We start from the raw sequence: 16140 nt of genomic DNA on the forward strand, positions 1-16140 counted from the left end.
GCCCGTGGCCGAGACACGCCGTGACCTCCCTAAAACGGCCTTGCTGTTTCCCCCCAGGGATCTACCCGAGGCCCAGGCCGCCCCCGCCCCCGCGCCCGCGCCCGCAGCCCGGCATTTCTGACGGCGGAGGAGGTAAGCGCGTGTGGACGCAGCGTGAGCGTTGGGGAAATGCCGAAGATTCTCGGATAGCCGGAGGCTCTTTGACAAGCGGTCCAGTGCAACGTCGGGGGGGGGGGGGGGATTGGAGGACCTACCCCTGAGTCCCCCCGTCAGGGAGCACGTCCTCAACCGGTTTGCTGGGATGCGCCAAACAGCCCCTGCGCCCTCCCCGAATCCCTGCCCTTTGGGATGCGGTGTCCTCCCCAAATCCCTGCGCCTGGGATGCGGAGTCCTCCCCAAATCCCTGCGCCTGGGATGCGGTGTCCTCCTCAAATTCTTGCCCCTGCGATGCGGAGTCCTCCCCAAATCCCTGCACCTGGGATGCGGAGTCCTCCTCAAATTCTTGCCCCTGGGATGCGGAGTCCTCCCCAAATCCCTGCACCTGGGATGCGGAGTCCTCCTCAAATCCCTGCGCCTGGGATGCGGTGTCCTCCCCAAATCCCTGCGCCTGGGATGCGGTGTCCTCCCCAAATCCCTGCGCCTGGGATGCGGAGTCCTCCCCAAATCCCTGCGCCTGGGATGCGGAGTCCTCCCCAAATCCCTGCGCCTGGGATGCGGAGTCCTCCCCAAATCCCTGCGCCTGGGATGCGGTGTCCTCCTCAAATTCTTGCCCCTGCGATGCGGTGTCCTCCTCAAATTCTTGCCCCTGGGATGCGGTGTCCTCCCCAAATCCCTACCCGTGGCATGCGGTGTCCTCCAAGATGTTAATGGGGGGTCACGGCTCATAGATGTTTCCAGACACCCCCCTTTACCCAAAACCCATGAGCTATGTTACAAGCGCTCCAGCGCCCCGAGACTCACCCTCTGGGAGACGCCGCCACGTGCTTCCTCTCCACGAGGCCTGGCGTGGCCCCAAACGTGCGCGCGTAGCTCTTAGGACCCCGGAGCATCCGTCTGCATAAGAACGCCCGTGTGCCCAAACCCGGAGACCCGTCCTGCCCTCGAATGAGCGGCGTCAGGAGCACGTGCGCTTAGGTCCCGGCGCCCTGGCGAGCTGGAAAGGGTCCGGGGGCTACAGAGCGCGCCGCACAGGCCTCAGGGACGGTCTCTGCTCCACCCCACAGGGTACTTTGGCAACACCGACCCGCATGACGGCCGCTACCCGCCCAGGCCCAAGCCGCCCGCAGGTACGTGCACGGTCTCTCTCACCTGAGTGCGGAGGTGCCGGCGAGGCCGCGGCCCCTCAGGGAAGGTGGGGTGTGCAGGGCATCTGCCTCTAGCGTGGCGTCGGTGGGCTTGTGCGCACCTGTGCGCTTGGGAAGGTTGCATCGTGGGCGCAACCAGCCACGGGGCAGAGTGCACTTACATGTGGACACGTGTGTGAGCGTGTCTGTGTGTGTACTTGCACGCGCACTTACCTTCAGGTGCTCTGCACACACCTGTGCAGGTGCCTTTCTGCGTGCGCTCCTGTCCATAGCATCCTGTGCACAGCGCCACGTGTGCAGGACTTTACAGGTACGGCTCCCCACTGCTGCGGGGGTGCGTGTGCGAGCCCTCCTTTACACACGCGCACGTCCACGCGTCTTCACTTAGGCCTGTCGTCCTCACAGAGTGTGTACATATTCCCGTCTCTAGAGTCACGTGTGCATCCTTTTATTCATATTCACATCAACACCTGCATTTGCACAGGTCTCCATCTGTATGTATGTACACCTTCGTGTGCGTCTGTATGAGCACGGTCATATACACACGTGTCTGTGTATCGTTACTTAGGTGCATATCCCTTATGTATATGCACGTATCTCTCTATTGTTATATGCACGTAGATGCCCCTTTACAGATATTCACATAAACACCTTAATGTACACGTGTACATCTTCACTTAGGTATAGGCCCTTTGTATATGTACTTATTTACACACTTACGCATGCGTCCCTTTATATATGTGCCTAGAGACACCTTTATATATTCATGTCTCACGACATCTTTACTTATGTACGTGTACCTTTATATACACTTATATGAGCACTTTTATCTACATAGTGTCTGCATGTCTTTACTTGGACATATATCCCTTATCCCTTATAGATGTCTGTTCATATTGATCTATTTTTTATATTTACATATATATCCCTTTATACATATATTTATATATCTTTATGTTCATGTATAGATCCCTTTATATGTTCACGTAAACACCTTTATATACAAATGTCTCTATATATCTTTATATACGCTTGCACTTATTTCTATGTGTGTCTATTTGCATATACACTTTGATAAATATGCAGGTATAGATATTCATTTGTGTGTGTCTATATATATATCTTGATATAGGTATTACGTACCTTTATGTATACATAAGTGTTTATATGTAGTGCATATATACACCTGTATATGTGTGTTTATATATATCTTTGTTTATATATTTTATGTACATACACACCTCTGAATATGTATATATACTTATATTTGCACGTTTATATACATATACTTCTGTAATAATGCCTGTGTATACCTTCGTATATGTATGTATACATATATCTTTATATGTGTGTATATATACATTTATATATGTACATATATAGTTTTAAATATGTATGTATATAGTTTAACTATATACATTTTTATATGTATATCTATATATTTATGTCTATATGCATTTTTATGGAGATTTAGTTTTATATGTATACTACACTTTCATATATGTATATTTATATATGTACTTTTATTACATATTTATTATGTATTATATATTTTATCATATATTATATATTCATTATATTTTTATTATATATTCATTATATATTACATATTCATTATATATTATTTATTAATTATATGTTCATTATATCTTTTATATATTTAACTTTTATTATATTTTTTCATATATTATATATTCATTATATTTTATTATATATTCATTATATTATATATTCATTATATTTTTATCATATATTATATATTCATTATATATTCATTATATCTTTATTATATATTCAACTTTTATTATATATTCATTATATATTATATATTCGTCATATTTTTATCATATTATATATTCACTATGTTTTTATCATATATTATATAATCATTATATTTTATTATATATTAATTATATATTACATATTCATTATATATATTCATTATATATTATATATTCATTATCTATTCATTATATCTTTATTATATATTCCACTTTTATTATATATTTATTATATTATATATTCATCATATTTTATCATATATTATATATTCATTATGTTTTTATCATATATTATATATTCATTATATTTTATTATATATTAATTATATATTACATATTCATTATATATTCATTATATATTATATATTCATTATATGTTCATTATATCTTTATTATATATTCGATATATATTCATTGCATATTTATATTAATTCTATATATTTGTTACATATTTATTCTGTATAATATATTTATTATAGTCATTTATTATATATATTCATTATATACACTCAGTATATATATTTATTATATATTCATTTTATATATATACACATATACCTTTATTTGTGGATATGTGCACATATACCTATGGGTGTATAGATGTATCTTTACACACACACACATCCAGGTGTATATAAAGCTTTCATGTGACGCTCTCTCCACCCCTGGCACGTGAACACCTGCACAGAATTTCTCATAGGTCAGGAAGGGCACGGGCCCTACGGGGCACACCCGTGCACAGCCCTGGGCTCCAGGCTGTAAGGCATGAGGCTTTGTGCGCAGTAGGCGAGGCTTCTCCCGTGCTTGCTTGTGGGATGTCCTTCCAGAGAGGTGAGGACTCGTCCCCGACCGCGTGCCAGACGGCACCTCGGTCATGTGGACAGGCTGGGTGCACACGCTGCTCTTTCCTGCGGAGTTTCGCGCCGTGAACAAAGAGCGTTGTCTCTAAGGTTCTCGCTAGAATGCTCGAACGTCAGTACCAATGCCGGGCTTTTCATCAAGAACGTTCATGCTGGGGTTCACCTTCCCGGTCTTCCCGGCTCATAAACGTGCTTCCGGGTTGGGGTGTCCGGTCCGGCTCACATCTCTCTGCAGGAGGAGGATGCACCTGCACTAATAGGAGCCGCCAGGGTACCTGTGAGCTCTGGGAAGGCCCCGAGCTTTCCCCGGGGGATCTCTTTTCCTCCCAGCACGCCGTGACCTCAGCCGGGCAGCCCTGGATGTGCCCTGGTGGCCCTTGCTCTTGGCACTGTGTGGGGCTCCCTTTGGGGTGAGTCCTGGACACGGCTTTAGGGCCATCACCCACGATGGAAGCCTGTGCATCCCCGACCTGTGCCTTCTCTCCCGCAGGAGGCGGTGGCGGCTACTACCCCGGCAACGACGGCTACGGCGGCACTCACGGTATGGCCAGCATCCCGGGCCGGAGGGCGGCGGGTGGGCAGGCAGTACGCGGGGACTCCCGCGTGGGGCCCGGGCACGGCCTCTCTCTGGGCGCTGGGCATTGGTGCTCTCTCTGCTGGCGGCTGGGGCTCGCAGCCCTCTCTGCGCAGCTGTGTGGCTTGGCGGTGGCCCTCCGTCCAGGTGCCTGGCCACTGCCCGCACACCTGTGTCCAGGTAGCGGGAAATGGAGCGGCAGGTACCAGCACTGAGCATGTGGACATCGGCCAAGGAACCGGGGGGCCTTTGTCAGGCGGCCGACCTCCCGCCAACAGAAAGCACTCGGGGTGCCCGACTCTGCCAAGAACGAACAGAAATGTCCAAATGTCCACAGGAGTGACGCGTGCAGTCGTTGTCTGGCCGGGACTTTCTCGCCATCGAACCAGCAGACCTTGAGTCCCTCAGACCCTCTCTGCTCCCGTAAGGGAAGATTGAGAACACGACGTCATCGCTGCGGAAACGAAATGATACCGATTTTTTTTCCCACTGAGATACAATTGACACACAAGATTGTATTCGTTCTACATGTGCAACATGATTCGGTAACTGATCACAGATCTAAGTCTAGGGAATGTCCATCAGCCACACAGAGTTACAAATTCTATTTTTTTTTTTTGCATCCATTGACGCACATAGTTGCAAATCCTATTTTTTGCATCCATTGGCGCACATAGTTACAAATTCTTTTTCTTCTTTTGCATCCATTGGCGCACGGTAGTTGCAAATCCTATTTTTTGCATCCATTGGTGCACATAGTTACAAATTCTTTTTCTTTTTTTGCATCCATTGGCACACCATAGTTGCAAATCCTATTTTTTGCATCCTTTGGTGCACACAGTTACAAATTCTTTTTTTGCATCCTTTGGCGCACGTAGTTTCAAATTTTATTTTCTTCATTGTTTTATTTTATTTATTGATTTGACAGAAAGAGAGAGCGTGAGCAGAGGGAGGGGTCGAGGGAGACTGAAGTATATTCTCTGCTGAGCACAGAGCCCACCCAGGACTCGATTCCAGGACCCTGGGACCATGACCTGAGCCAACAGCAGATGCTCAACCCACTGAACAACCCAGGCGCTCCACAAATTTTATTTTTTTTATCGTGAAATGACAACCTTGAAGATGTATTCCCTTAGAAACTTTTTTTTTTCCTTAGAAACTTTTAAACACAGGATATAGGATTGTTCATTAGGGTCCCCAGGGCTTATTATTAATCTTATGACTGCACTTTTGCCTCTTTGGCTCCCATTCGCCCATCAATCAATTTATACATGGATTTCCAGGCATTATTTTCCTTTTGTTTGCCATCTTTTAAGGGATTGGAGCATCCTTAGTGAATTGAGTGACTGTCTTTTTGGTCGAAACTAATATTTCGACAGTGCTTTTGCAAGGCGTGTGGTCCTTTTAGACACGTGGTCCTTCCCATGAATCTTCCTAACCTGTGAAGCGTAAATCATTATTTCACACCTGTTTGTACAAAGTAAAGGAGAAGCATGGTGCTCCTGCACTCTGCTTTAGGGGGCAGACAGACGTCCACCACCCTATAGATGGTCCCGTCCCCATAACGCTGTCCCTACAAGATGCACAAGCCTGTATGGGACCCGGGACGTGTCAAAGGTCCCAGGTGAGCCCAATGAAGAGCTGCCTGGTTGAAAGTGAATGTGCCGACGTGATGCTCCATCATGGTCCTTCCATAGAAATTACAGGACAAGTTTTTTGGGATATTTTTACAAGCAGCCACGCGGAGTGTTGTGGGGTCAGATGACGCCCTCACATCCCCCAGGCCAGGGAGGTGTCCTGATCCGGGGGTGTGTTTACTCTGCACACACCTCTGACGATTCTCCCTCCGTGAGCATCTTTTCCAGAGCTTTCATTTCCATCTTTGCCGGATTTGTAAGCGGGAGACAAATGCCTCACCCCGCAGTGTTCCCCGGGAACCCTATGGATGCCTACATCGCCTCCTGCACCCCGGAAATGAGGATGCTGATCACACGCCACCATTTCTTGGGGACCTGTCTCCCCCGAGTGCAGAGAGCACACCCGTCAGGATGATCACTCACCCTCGGGGCAAAGCGTCTGCAAAATGCGCCGAGGAGTGTGGCGGGAGCCGAGGTCCAGCTCGCGGGATGGATGCTCAGGGATTCTGTGTCTGGACCGCTGTCCTGTGGCACCAAGCTGCTTACACGAGCCCTGAGGATCTGGTGCATGCAGCCGGTGACCGCGTCACCCGCGGCTCCCTGGGGGTGGCAAAATGCGAGTGGCGCGTCCCTTCCTCGTGCACAAGGGGCACCAGTCCTAAGAGGTGATGACCTCATCATAGTGACCTCATTTTACCTCCATTCTCAACCTTGGAATCTTTTTTTTTTTTTAATTTTTATTTATTTATGATAGTCACAGAGAGAGAGAGAGAGAGGCAGAGACATAGGCAGAGGGAGAAGCAGGCTCCATGCACCGGGAGCCTGATGTGGGATTCGATCCCGGGTCTCCAGGATCGCGCCCTGGGCCAAAGGCAGGCGCCAAACCGCTGCGCCACCCAGGGATCCCTCAACCTTGGAATCTTTAAAGACCCCCCACCTGCAAGCGGCGTCCGGCTCCGAGGTCCTGGGAGGCTCGGCCTTCAACATGTGAATTCCGGGGAGGCGCCCGGCTCACTCATCCCTAACCCCCACCACCCCCACCATCCACTTGGAAGACGCGGCTCATCATGTCGCCCACCGGGGTTTTGCGAGCACCCACAAAAACTCTTCCGCTCCCAAGCTAACAAAATCGGCATCAAGCATTTCGTTGGTCTTCTCATGTCTTTGCTGAGAGGTTGGCCTCCGGGTCCAGGAAGAAGGTGCCCCGAATCTTTGTTTCCCGGGCCAGGATGAGTCTAGGCTGTGCCAGGGTGGGCTGGCAGTGGCGGGCCCCAGGGCCAAGGCAAAGCCCGCTCCCCAGGGGCGGGGGGAGCCTTCCGTGGGCCCCGTCCCATGCGCTGCCGAGGCCGTCAGGGCCGCTGTGTATCCTGCAGGCTGCCCTCTGCCTGAGTCGCCTTGTGCTCAGGGGCCACGCCGGGTGACCGTGCCCCTGCCCTTGGACCGGCCCGGTGGCCTGCAGGCGTCTGCAGCCTCTGGCCGCCTCTCGCTTCAGGTGTGCTGGCTTTCTGAGCGCTGCCACCGACGCTTCTGGAGCATTCTCTTCCGTTTCACGTATCTTTCTGTCCTGCAGGAGGCGGGCGCCCTAGACCCAAGACTTACGGGAATACCTATGGTAAAGGAGTTCTTTATGGCGAGCCATGTGGGGAGCAGCTGTCCTCGGGGGGCACTAACACCCTGTCTGGGGCTGGCGGGAAGCTTGTCCTTTTGTCCCCTCTGCGTGGAAACTAACTCACCAGCTGGGCCTAATTTGCGTCCTCACCGGTCGGCAACGTTGCTTTGCACGCAGTGAAGCCCTACTTTCTTGCAAGGAAGTAAGCCCTGCTCACAGTTGATAACGTGTGTGTGTACATGCATGTGTGTGCGCGTTAGCATTCACCTGTGCATGTGTGCGAGTGTGTGCCAGTATGCATGCATGTGTGCATGCATGCGAGCACAGTTAGGGGTGTATGTGTGCATATGTACGCCTGGGCGCGTGTGTGCATGCGTGTGCATCTGGCTGCACACACATGTAAATGTGCTAATGCACATGGGCATGTTTCACATGTGTGCCTGTGTGCACATGTGTGTGCACGCACGTGGATTTGCACATGCAAGCCTGTATGTATCCGTGTGTGCACTGTGTATGTGTGTGTGCAGACGGATGTATGCATGTATATGTGTGTGTGGCTTGTACGCATGCCTGCATGTGTATTAGCATGCGCTCTGCGTGTGTGGAGGTAGGCATATGTATGGAGGTGTGCACGAATGCATCTGTCCATGTGTGCACATGCGAGTTGTGCTCATGCACCAGAGTAGAGATATGAACACTGTAGATGTATGAACACATGTGGAGGTGTGCATGAGTGTGTGCTCATGCACACATTTGGAGGTGTGCACACGTGTAGAGGTATGCACACATGTGGAGGTGTCCATGAGTGTGTGCTCGTGCACACATGTGGATGAATGGATCTATGTGTGCACATGTGCATATCGGTATTTTCATGCACATGTGCATGGACACTACTGTGTGTGCTCTTATACACATGTAGAGGTATGAACACATGTATAGGTATGAACACGTGTGGAGGTGTGCGTGTGTGCTCATGCACACATGTGGAGGCATGAACACATGTAGAGGTACGATGCACACGTGTGTAGGTAGGTGTGCACGAGGGTGTGCTCGTGCATGTTGCACACATACATGTGCATGTGTATATCCCTTGACCCCATGTGATGAAAGCTGCATTGCCCTGTCCCTTGCCCCCTTGCCCTCGTCGCCACCCCCGTCCCGGGGCTGAGTGTGCAGCCCGCCTCGGCCGAGTGTGCGTCCCAGGGCCAGGTAAGCGCCCTGCAAACAGAGACGCCCGTCCACGGGGCCGCGAGCTGCACGCCCAGCATGTCCGCAGCGCCTGGCGGGGGACGCTTGCTCCATACACCCATGACCGTGTGCCTCTCTCCTTGCAGGCGGAGATGGACACTCGACTTACGGCAACCCCCAAGGTAGCGCGTGGGCGCCGCACCCCATCTTTAATAAAAACACGCTCTTGCACAGTGCCGTGGGCGGGCCGGCGTGGGCGTGACGCACTGTCACAACTCACGGTCTTTCCTGGAGCAGCAGCTCTTCTTAGGTTTGGCAGGAAGCTGCTGAGCACAGCCGTGTGCCTCCCTGGCGTGCTCAGCTTCCCGGGGGCGCACAGAGGGAGGGAGGACTGTGGATCTTGGGCCGCAGGACCCCTCATGGCTCTGAGGGTCTGGTGGGGCGCGTGGGCCTGTCCCGGGGACACCGATGGCTCCCCTTCCCTTGACGCGCACCAACGGGGAGCCGAGAAGGAGATCCGTGCCCCTGCCATGGGCTGGACCCAGCCTGGTACCAGACGCGGGTGGTTCCCGTCCACGGAAGCGAGGCCTTCCCCTTTCTGGGAAATGCGGATTTTTGTCGCACAAGGGAAAACCAAAGCTTTGCCTGCAAGGCGTCAAGCAGGGCTGCGTGCGCACGTCCAGAGCTTGGAGGGCGGGCCTAGCAGGCTACATTTGGGTTGAAAACGTATTTTTTGCTCAAGAACACATTGCCCCTTGGAAAAAGGTACAAATGCATCCAATTCCACAAATACCTGAGACACCAATCAAGTGCCTCTTATTTGCACTTTTCGTCCTTGAGTGTCCTGAACGGGTAAGACGGGCTTAATACTCCCCACACCGGGTAGAAACAGAATCCCTTCCTCTGGCTCCTTGTTCTGATTTTTTTTTTTTTTTTTTTTTTTTACTCTTTTTTCCCCTGGGGTTGCAGGTCGGGAGGGGCGTGGAGGTGAGATTGTTCACGGTTTAGGATGACCGGCTCTGTGGCGGGCCACGCGCTTTCTGACACCCTGTTGCCTTCCCCCGCAGGCAACACGGTAGCGAAGATCGTGTCTCCCATCGTGTCGGTGCTGGTGGTGACGCTGGTGGGCGCGGCGGCCGGTTACTGCCAGCGCAACAGGAGGAGAAACTGTTTCACGCCAAACGGCAAGTCTCAGGGTCTCTGAAAATACTCTGGGGTGCCCGTCACTGGGCTGGCTTATTTCTGGGTACGCCCCAGAGACCCACTTTGCCTTGGGAAGTGTTTTTTTTTTTTTTTTTTTGCTGGGACTTTCGATACACGGGAATGTGAGAGAACCACACACAGGTGCTCCTCCTTGTATTTGCATTTTTTTAAAAAAATATTTATTCATTTATTCATGAGAGACAGAGAAAGAAGCAGAGGGAGAAGCAGGCTCCATGCAGGGAGCCCGACATGGGAGTCAATCCCGGGTCCCCAGGATCAGGCGCTGGGCCGAAGGCCGGTGCCAAAGCTCTGAGCCCCCCAGAGATCCCTGTATTTGCATTTTTTTAAATAAATTTTTATTTATGATAGTCACAGAGAGAGAAAGAGAGGCAGAGACACAGGCAGAGAGAAGCAGGCCCCATGCACCGGGAGCCCGACGTGGGAATCGATCCCGGGTCTCCAGGATCGCGCCCTGGGCCAAAGGCAGGCGCCAAACCGCTGCGCCACCCAGGGATTCCCTGTATTTGCATTTTTAAGCAGCTTTTTGGTTTAGCTGCCAAGAACTCACTTACAGGGACACCTGCTAAGCAAGCCCCCAGCGGGGCCGACACCATTTCGATTCGTCATAGGGGACCCGGAACATGTCTGGGTGGAGCGTGCGATTTTCTGTTCCTCTCCAAAGAGAAAAATATAGAGGCCCCAAGTTGTAAGCCTTACTGTTCAATTCGTAGGCTATGCACAGACCCCTCGGAAATGGGGGCGCGGGGACAGGGCGCTGTGGCTTTCTGGTTTGGGCTTTCTTTGGGGGAGGTGCAGGCTCCTGGGTTTGAAGACTCCTGCCCGGTTGGCCATCTGTGGGGTGCAGAGGTGTTGGGGCCCTGGGGACCTGAATGCAGGGAGAGTCCAGAGACTGCATGGGCGGGGGGCTCTATTGCACAAAGGAGGTGAGGGTGCGTTGAGGGGTGGTCCTCACAGTAAGCACCCGCGTCTGACTCCATCTGGGGTTTGCTGGGTGCATCACTCACACCCATCCTGTGTCCCTAAGGAAACCTGCAGGAAACCTGTTGCAGGTGAGGGTGTTAAAAATCCCAAAACCTGCCCAGGGCCTCCCTCTGCTGGCAGATGGGCGTTACTGACCAAATCCGGGCACCCGTGAGCTCAGGTCTACACCACATCCTGCCTCTGGAAAGCTTAGGGGGAAACCGAGTCTCTGCAACAGCCCTTGCATTGGGGGGAAACTGAGTCTCTGCAAAACACCTGGCATGGCTGGCGGCTGGGGGGAAACTGAGTCTCTGAAAAACCCCTGGCATGGCTGGTGGCTTGGGGGGGAGCCGAGTCTCTGCAAAACCCCTTGCACTGGGGGGAAACCGAGTCTTTGAAAAACCCCTTGCAATGGGGGGAAACTGAGTCTTTGCAAAACCCCTTGCACTGGGGGGAAACTGAGTCTTTGAAAAACCCCTTGCAATGGGGGGAAACCGAGTCTTTGAAAAACCCCTGGGGTTGGGGGGAAACCGAGTCTTTGAAAAACCCCTCGCATTGGAGGGAAACCGAATCTCTGCAAAACCCCTTGCACTGGGGGGAAACCGAGTCTTTGCAAAACCCCTGGCATTGGGGGGAAACCGAGTCTCTGCAAAACCCCTGGCATGGCTGGTGGCTTGCATGGTCGTGGCAGATCCACGGAGCATGCATTAGGATTCCTCCTTCATCAGGGCCACGCAGGCATTTCAGAACCCACGAGTGTAGACTTGAATCTTGCACTTTTAGGGGAGGGTTGTCCACCTGAATTTTGCCCCCAATGCCTCACCTTCCATGACTCTTTTTCTGCAGCAGGTGGAGATGATTTTTGCTTTGTTTCTTTTTATTTATTTATTTATTTATTTATTTATTTATTTATTTATTTATATTTGCTTTGTTTCTTTTTATTTTTTTTTATTTTTTTTTTTTAAATATTTTTTTAGAGAATTATTTTTTCTTTTTATTTATTTTTTTATTTATGATAGTCACAGAGAGAGAGAGAGAGAGAGAGAGGCAGAGGCAGAGACACAGGCAGAGGGAGAAGCAGGCTCCATGCACCGGGAGCCCGACGTGGGATTCGATTCCGGGTCTCCAGGATCGCGCCCTGGGCCAAAGGCAGGCGCTAAACGCTGCGCCACCCAGGGATCCCTGCTTTGTTTCTTTTTAAATGTGGGGTCGTGCCCTCCCCATTTCTGGAGACTAGATAAACATGCCATCGGGGTCTCCAGTTAGTTATTCTTTCTTCTTTTTCAAGATTTCATTTATCAGAGAGACTGTGCACCAGCAGGGGGAGGGACAGACTCCCCACTGAGCAGGAACCCCCCCCCCCCCCATGAGGGGCTCCATTTCAGGGCCTGGAGACCATGACCTGAGCTGGAGGCAGCCGCTTAAACAACTGAGCCACCCAGGCCCCGGCGCTAGCTGTCCTTCAGGGGGCAGCCCCGCCGAGAAGCTGCCCCACGTCGCGCGCACATGCCTGTGGGGCCGGGGCCCCTTACGGGTGACCGGCCTGTGTCCCTGACAGCGGACTATTAAAAACTCCCACCTCAGGGAGGTCAACGGAACCGCAACCATAGAAGCGGTTGGTGCAGATATTACCTGGTGAGCACAAAAGTAGAGTCGGTGAATTCAGGACCGATGTTCCAAGCCCTGGGGAAAAAAACAACAATACAAGGGAAAGCGTGAGAAAGGAGAATCTTGGTTGAACGTCCATCCAGAGAGCGTTATTTCGGTTTTTTTGTGTTGCCCGTGACATCGGGTTGGTCCTGTTCCGTTTCCAGAACCAGCGCACGTCTGAGGGCTTCGGGCCGCCTCGGGAGAAGCTCGGCGTGGACGGGGACTGCGTTGGCCGCTGCTGTGACAGTCCCTTTGGTGGTTGAGGTCACCTGTCGCCCTAGAGAATCTCCTGTGGGTGCAGCCGAGACTCCGCGCAGAGCGTCCCTGGTGCACCGGGACACCTGAGCGCGCATCGGGCCGTGCCACGATGACGGCTGCGTCTGTCCGGGGCTCCCGTGGCCACGCCGCACACATCTGCACGGTGTCCTGGGTCCCTGACACTACCTCTTGGTGCACATCGCCTGCAGGGCGCATGGCGGGGAAGGGGTGGCCCAGGGGATAGGGGTTCGCGGGGTTCCCAGCAAGCTCTACAGGGGTGATGGGAGGGGGGCCTGACCCAGAGAGCTCGCACCCGTGGGTCGGGCTGATGTGGAATGCAGGATTCCCGCCACCCAGGGCCCGCGTGGACCCGTGCACCATCCCGTGTCCATTGCACACACACGGAGTCCGCGTTTCGGGATTGTGCGCACATTCCCGCTCCTGTCCAAGCCATCCTGGGGGCCGGGGCGGGAGGTGGGGGGTGGGGAGCGGCCTGAGGATGCTGTATCTTTTCCCGTGAAACCATATAATTTCGGTATTTCTGGACCCATCGGGGACGACGACTGCGATCCGCGCCTCTTCATTCTGTTAGTTTTCGCTCCACGTGCTGTAGGTCATTGTGCTGTGGGCACCGCCATCCTTAGTTGATACTTTAAATATAGAAAACCTTTTCTTAGTTTATATCTTTTTTTTTTGTAACCTTAGTAGTAGGAAACTTTAAATGCTCAAGCATCTAAAATGCATATACTACCCATTTGCTTCTATTTTAGGAATATTTTAGGGGAAAGGAGAAAGGGTCGTTTGGGTTTATCTGTATAATTTCATCCCACTTAGGTAAATGCTTGTAGAGGTTTTGGACTTTGCCCGAAATATCGGGATAGAGACAATCATTGACGTCTGGAACTCACCGAGAGAACCCAGGAAAGTCCTAAATACGCATATTTTGCACTCAGCATGATGGATTGGGAGCTCCGGCTCCAAAGAGCAGGTGCCCAAAGCAGAATGCCCCGTAATAGAGCTTCGCAAGGAGAAAAAGGAACTCACAGCTCATAGTGTCGACGTAGGGTTGCTCATCCGGGGACTCAGGCCTCAAGTGAGTGGTTTTAAGACGGCGGCAGTGGTTCCCACGGGGAGAGGAAGGTCCCACGGTGCCTCTTGACTGTCACAAGAGATGCATGGCCGGTGCACACTTTGTGCATGTGTGTTCCGGTGTGAGCTCCTTTCAACTGTGGTTAGAAGTGGGTGTGAATGTGTGCACGTGCACGTGTGTGGACGCGCGTGCGGACACACACTCCCACACGTTCACATACACACCTACATGCATTACGAAACACACACATCCTTCTGGTTGGCTTATTTGTTTGTTTCCCTGTAACTCTCATAAATACATCTTCGTCACAGCCAATAAATGTCAAGGGAAAAAGAATACCCCACGTTGGTTTGGTTGCCGAGTTCTTGTTTTCTGTCCTTCCCACTGGCGACCGGGAAGCAGCACTGGATAGGTCTACCGGTGAGGAGGCTACGCGGCTTGGTGGGCGTTGAACACAGGCCGTCCTGCATGGGGTTGCGTGTCCGTTGAGTGTTTGTGGCCTCAGCTCCATCCCGAGGGTCCCGGCAGTTGTTTGGGGACCAGATGGGCACCTGTCACCTTCCCTAGGAAGACATGTTCTCATTGGTGCCATTTGGAATGAAATGGATGATGAACACGTAACATAAAGCAGTCACACAGTTAGGGGATGGACACCACCCAGGTGACAAGAGGAAACTGCTAAGTGTTCAACCTTCTTAGTATAAGAATATTTGAATGATGAGCACATACAGGCATGTGTTTTGGGGAAGGGGAGGGCAGGGATTATACGCAGAAACATGTGATCGATTGATGATTGATTGGTTGATTGACTGATGGCTGAAGTATAGATGACACAGTGTTACATTAGTTTCAGGCAGGGAGCTTATCTCCTGAAGGAATCACCAGGGCCCCCCAGTAGGGCCTGCCTCCCTGCCAGAAATCAGAGAAAAATCAGAATATACTGGACTCTGCATGCCTGTTAAGGAAGGAAAGAATGAGTTTGACCAGAGTGTGTAAAAAGCAACGCTCACCTGCTCCTCCCGGGAGCTCGAGCGTGCCTGGTGGTCCACGTCTGGAAGATTACCTTCACGCTGGTGTGGAGTGAAGCCTGGAATCTAATTTTACGCGGGTCCAGAGGACGGCGACCACCACGGGAGCCAGAGTCTCATTTCCATTTTCCTAACAAACACTTGCAAAAAATAATCGTACTCCCCTCCCGAACCCAAGTCCAAATGGCGATAAGCGGCACTTTGCCGTTGCAGGGGGTAGGGGATGGTCGAGCTCATTGTAGAGAGGGAAAAAGAAATCACATGCACACACATGCACACACGCACACGCACAAATACACAAGCTCACTTGTTGGAGTTCCGGCCAAGAGGGGAAGTGTGGCCACAGAGGCGCACACGGGGAGCATGTGCACGTAGCTCACGGTGAAGTCCCCACCAGCCAAGGGCATAGCAGAAGCTGGGGTTCTACGGGGGGTGAACTGGGGCAGACCCTCCCCTGCAATCTTCAGAGGGAACGTGGTCCGGCCCCTCCTGGACCCCAGGTCTCCGGCCTGCAGAATGCCCAGAGAAACAGAATAAATGTGTGTTGGTGAAGCCACTGCGTTTGTGGGATTCTGTTAACGCAGCTGGAAGGGACTCATATGGACGCCACCACATGCTGGGTAGGTGTGTTCCTAATTTAGAAGACAGGATGGGGAACCCACTGAGCTTCCCTAGGGACAAGGTGGTGAGGAGGGTCAGGATTCATCTCTGGGCGCGGAGGCTCAGCTCACAACTTGGCATCTGCATTTCCAGCTGCGCGTTTCCAGCTCTGCAACCTGAAGCCAGTTGCACGACCTCTCGGGGTTTAGTTACTCCTTTAGTATGAGGAATCCATATAATCATGGGCTCTGCTTCCCCCAAATGGACAGAGGTTGCATGGCTTGACGTGTGACAAGCATTTCCAGTCGTGCCTGGTAGGTAGCGAGGGCTGCAGGTGATATGGGGGGAAAAAACCCCACAAATAATTTTTTTTCTTA

The 16140-nt window shown here is 51.4% G+C and overlaps 1 protein-coding gene across 2 annotated transcripts in view; it reads left to right on the forward strand.

Moving 5' to 3' along the window:
• The window catches only part of LOC140629138 (glycoprotein Xg-like), a 27666-nt gene extending 13195 nt beyond the window's left edge, over positions 1 to 14471 (forward strand). The window contains exons 5-11 of one of the 2 annotated variants that reach the window (XM_072818627.1): positions 58 to 132; positions 1224 to 1286; positions 4436 to 4486; positions 7727 to 7768; positions 9100 to 9135; positions 10021 to 10137; positions 12952 to 14471. In XM_072818627.1, coding sequence (XP_072674728.1) covers positions 58 to 132; positions 1224 to 1286; positions 4436 to 4486; positions 7727 to 7768; positions 9100 to 9135; positions 10021 to 10137; positions 12952 to 12968 — 401 coding nt within the window. In that variant the 3' untranslated portion in view covers positions 12969 to 14471. The remainder of the gene's footprint in view (positions 1 to 57; positions 133 to 1223; positions 1287 to 4435; positions 4487 to 7726; positions 7769 to 9099; positions 9136 to 10020; positions 10138 to 12951) is intronic. The other variant, XM_072818628.1, reaches the window with a different exon arrangement.
• Positions 14472 to 16140: the final 1669 nt, after the last annotated feature.

Source organism: Canis lupus, chromosome Y, assembly GCF_048164855.1.
Source record: "Canis lupus baileyi chromosome Y, mCanLup2.hap1, whole genome shotgun sequence".
Classification (NCBI taxonomy): domain Eukaryota; kingdom Metazoa; phylum Chordata; class Mammalia; order Carnivora; family Canidae; genus Canis; species Canis lupus.